The sequence below is a fragment of the Prosopis cineraria genome, unplaced genomic scaffold (assembly GCF_029017545.1).
Source record: "Prosopis cineraria cultivar Desert tree isolate PC_DT_omini unplaced genomic scaffold, ASM2901754v1 PC13, whole genome shotgun sequence".
In the NCBI taxonomy this organism is placed as follows: Eukaryota; Viridiplantae; Streptophyta; class Magnoliopsida; order Fabales; family Fabaceae; genus Prosopis; species Prosopis cineraria.
This window is the reverse complement of record NW_026555344.1, coordinates 9,634,039-9,638,353: the sequence shown is the minus strand read 5'-3', so window position 1 is coordinate 9,638,353 and position 4,315 is coordinate 9,634,039. Positions and strand designations below refer to the sequence as shown.

The window sequence follows — 4,315 nt, the reverse complement described above, 5'->3', positions numbered from 1 at the left end:
TATATATATAAGGATTGGGAGAGATTCTCCCCTCTTCATTTCCTATCATCTTCCCCTCCTTTGATGGTTTAAATGTGATCTTTTATAAAATTATTATTAAAATACTAAATTTCAAAAGAAGATAAATAATCAAATTCAAATTGTTAAAATTTAATTTGAAGAGTTTAAACTGCTGTAAAAACAACATTTGCCAAACATTATTTATTTTCGGGTCAAAGCTCTATAACTAACTTCAAATTAAAACATAGTTGAATCTTAAATTTTAAACAAGAATTATTTGCGGGACAGAATATGATGGGCAATGAGCATACAATAATTCAACACACATTTCTTGGACCTCAGGTGAAAAGCAATGAGCATATAATAATTCAAAATAAATAGGTTTTTCCATATCAACCACAGGTGAAAAGCTTTGACTACCGGGAGTTCCATCCAATCTCAAGTTTGACCTCAATGCTGCATCTTTACATGTTTGATGATCCACGGTTTCAACCTAAAAAGCTCAAATGCACATCACATGTGAAGCATACCATTTGGCTGTAAAGCATGAATTACATTATGATAAGATCACATATTTTGAATGACAGTTGATCGAATTACATTGGAATTAACTCTACACTGAGAATAGATGCAATAACAAGCACTCTGGATATAAAAACGGTCATACAAACCAGCAAATTCAGTACATCCAAGATAAGTCTTGCCTGAAACAAACATATTTTGCTGCTCCTTGAACAGCCCTTTCAGAAATCTGAGGACAATCTTCCACAGCCAACAAATCCAGTTTGAATGATCCAACAAGTGGCTTCAACCCATCATCAGAAATTCCTAAACACTTGCTTAAATGTAAAATGCGCAATCTCGGAAACTGGCTTACAAGCTGTAGCCCTTCATCACTAATTTCCTGGCATCTCACAAGTTTCAAGGATTCAAGATACTCTGCTGAGCAAAGAGCTTCCATTCCCATATCATTGAAGGAATATACATGGTCGAGAGAGAGCTCGACAACAGGGCACCTTTCCATTAAACAAAGGATTCCATTTAAACTAAATAGAGAAGATGAGGGGAACTCCCCATCAGAGAAAGAGATCCTAACAGATTCAAGATTTGAACAGTTTTGAGCTATAGCTTTCAGACTCTCATCTGTTAGTGTCAACCGGTTGTTCACAAAGGAGGGTAAGGAAAAATCAGATGGAACTCTGAAGGAAATTGACTTCAAATTACTTGACCTTTCAGATAAAGAAATAATGTCAGAGTCCCTTACCCCAACACACATGTCTAAGTGAATGTTTTCCAAGTTCTTGCACTTCCCCAGCACACAAGCAAGGCCTCTCCCAGGGCTGATAATGCAATTCACCAGGCTTAGCTCCAGCATATTTTCACATGGAAAACATTGCTTTTGCCACCCATCCACAGATAATCGATCGTAGACCTTCATATATCGGTAATTAGCATCCACTTCAAATTGTAACCTTTTCAGCTTTTTCCAACCAGGGCCAAGCTTTATTAAATCACCCTCCCCGATTGCCCTGCAATTTTTAATCGAGAGAACCTCAAGTGTTTCAAGCTTGCCAAGGTATTCGAGCCACTCAACACTGCTTACATTGAGGCATCTGATGAGATGAAGGCTTGAGAGGTGCTTGCAACCCATGACAAGAGACAGTATACCACAGCCAGTGATTCTGGGTGTAAAATTTAACATCAAAGATGACAGTTTGGAACACGAAGCCAAGCAGCGCAGACCTACATCAGTGATGAATGTGCAGTAGCTCAAGGTGAGATCAGACAGAGAAGGGCACCGATATGCAAGAATGAGAAGCCCTTGGTCATCCAATTGTTTTCCTAGTTTAGACATCCAACCAGAATACGTTATCTCTACTTTTGACAAGCTGATAAACCTATTGCAGAGGGACGTCAAGGCATCATTGGCAGGATCCATTCCACACCCAACCTTTAGAGAATATCTTTGTGCATTATCTAAGTGGTGAAGGCGTTTGCATGTCAGTGAAACAGAGTTTCTGTCTTTGGTTTGCTTTAACCTCGTCAATATCTCCCAGACTATATGTTCCGGTAAGCTATCCATCAAGAAATTTTCTATGAAAGAAGGCCTCAATCACCTGAAGTGATTTAACTGAAATAGTTAGTAGAAGAACGCCCACCTTAACGACATGATCATAGATGATAACATCAATTTTTTGCCAAAATGGACAGAATTACAAATGAAACATTCAAGGAGCTATGTTACGATTTATTTGATGATCAATTCAAATTAACAAAACTAGTTTTTTTTTTTTGGTAAAATTGCAGATAATGCTCTAGTGCTCTTGTATTTGCTAAAAACAGAAATTCATTCAATCATACTGTTAGATCTGACGGAAAGTTTAAGCCAAAAAAAATGTTGAAGACTGGATTAGCGAATCATTAAAAGCAGAACGATTTTATTCGTCTTCAAGAATTAACCATCTTAGGGAAGGTAGAGCCATAAAGGAAATTGAAAAAAAGAAAGAAAGAAAGAAAAATAAACGAGATATAAAAATCCAAATTCCAAAAGAAATACGAAAATTTTCCGTCATCGACAAGAGATCGGTAATATCCGGATTCTGGAGTGAAAATTGAAAGGCCGCAATTCAATCATACCGAAGCCTGGAACTTGAAATGGAGTGGAGTTATGCAGTTTTACGAAGCAATAATCAACGAATTACAAATAGATTGTCATGCGGAAGCATTCGCGGAGCAATTCATAAGTTTCCCATCATTCAGAAGATGATCAAAACCACAGAGACATGAAGGCAAATTCACGAATGCTATACAGGAAAATAACAGATAACAAAAGGAAATAGTTTGACGGTATCGGAGATATAAACGTTTACCAGAACAAATGATGGATCAGCGAGAAAGCGAGGCAAGCAAAGTGAGCAAGATATTATGCTAGATATTTCCGAATCTGTTTTTAGATATTTTTTCCCATAATATTTTTTTGGTAATTATTTTCCCCCCAATTTTGATCTGATGAAAGATGAACGATGATTCCGAGAAGAGAACACATCCTCAGCCGAAGAGAACACATCCTCAGCCTCCAGCCCACCTTTGTGATTAGCATGCACTCATCAAAATAATATTTTATTGGGTATAAGACCCATGAGCTCAATAATTTTAAGGGCCTGCTTCCCAATAGCCCAAAACAAGGCCCATTTGTATTACCTGAATGAATGGATGTTGCTCAGTGACACTGGCATCCATCTACTGCATTCAGGTTATAAGGCACCTCTAATTATTTTAATGAAATTAAGAAGAAATTATTAAATTATTAACCTTATTTAAAAATATAATAAATTTTAAATTTTATTCCTATTTAAATGAAATTTTTTTTAAATTTGCATCACATTTTCTCTCATAATTATAGGAGTAATATTGAATAAACATAATTTTACTCCTATTTAAAAGAAAAAAGCATTTTGTTGACTTTTTTTGAGCCACATGGCATGCCTTTAAAGCATTTGCTTAGAGACACCTATTATCTTGAACTTGATTTTTTGAATTATTTTCTCCTTTAAATGTTAAAAAATCTAACAAAAAATGTCTTGAAATGTATTTACTTAGATGTCACGTGGCTATAAAAAAGTCAACAAAATGCCTCTACTTATGTAGATAACAGTCAACAAATGGCATGTACATCAACAAACAACGAAACATCAAATTTTAATAGTTTAAAAATATAAATGACCTAAAATTGAATTCACGACATCAACAGAGCTTATACAAAAAGTTTGAGAGCAAAAATCATTCTAGGCGTTTCATTTCATTAGCCATCACAACTCTCATGCACAAACAAATATGTATCTTAATTGCTAGAATTTCAAAAAAAAAAACTCACATGCATAAACAAATACTTTCCGTTAAAAAATTTAAAATATTTTTAACCAAATCTTACCGCCTAATAAAGTAATTATTTAAATTATTTTCTCCTTTAAATGTTAAAAAATCTAACAAAAAATGTCTTGAAATGTATTTACTTAGATGTCACGTGGCTATAAAAAATTCAACAAAATGTCTCTGCTTATGTAGATAACAGTCAACAAATGGCATGTACATCAACAAACAATGAAACATCAAATTTTAATAGTTTAAAAATACAAATGACCTAAAATTGAATTCACGACATCAACAGAGCTTATACAAAAAGTTTGAGAGCAAAAATCATTCTAGGCCTTTCATTTCATTAGCCATCACAACTCTCATGCACAAACAAATATATATCTTAATTGCTAGAATTTCAAAAAAAAAAAACTCACATGCATAAACAAATACTTTCCGT

General features: G+C 34.5%; 1 protein-coding gene across 2 annotated transcripts; it reads right to left on the bottom strand.

Annotated features, from left to right (window-relative positions):
- Nucleotides 1–317: 317 nt before the first annotated feature.
- Nucleotides 318–3,028, bottom strand: LOC129291243 (F-box/LRR-repeat protein 14-like). Of its 2 annotated transcripts, none has more exons than XM_054928509.1 (2): nucleotides 2,871–3,028; nucleotides 318–2,117 (listed from the first exon to the last, which is right to left on the bottom strand). In XM_054928509.1, the coding sequence occupies exon 2, from the start codon at nucleotides 2,081–2,083 to the stop codon at nucleotides 680–682; it is 1,404 nt and encodes a 467-aa protein (XP_054784484.1). In that variant the 5' UTR covers nucleotides 2,084–2,117; nucleotides 2,871–3,028; the 3' UTR covers nucleotides 318–679. The 2 variants fall into 2 exon arrangements, with proteins under 2 accessions (XP_054784484.1, XP_054784483.1); XM_054928508.1 differs by lacking the exon at nucleotides 2,871–3,028 and adding an exon at nucleotides 2,638–2,864.
- Between the last annotated feature and the right edge of the window lie 1,287 nt (nucleotides 3,029–4,315).

Excerpts from the sequence above, each read along its gene's own strand:
- LOC129291243 (XM_054928509.1), bottom strand. The coding sequence starts at position 2,083 with ATGGATAGCTTACCGGAACATATAGTCTGGGAGATATTGACGAGGTTA.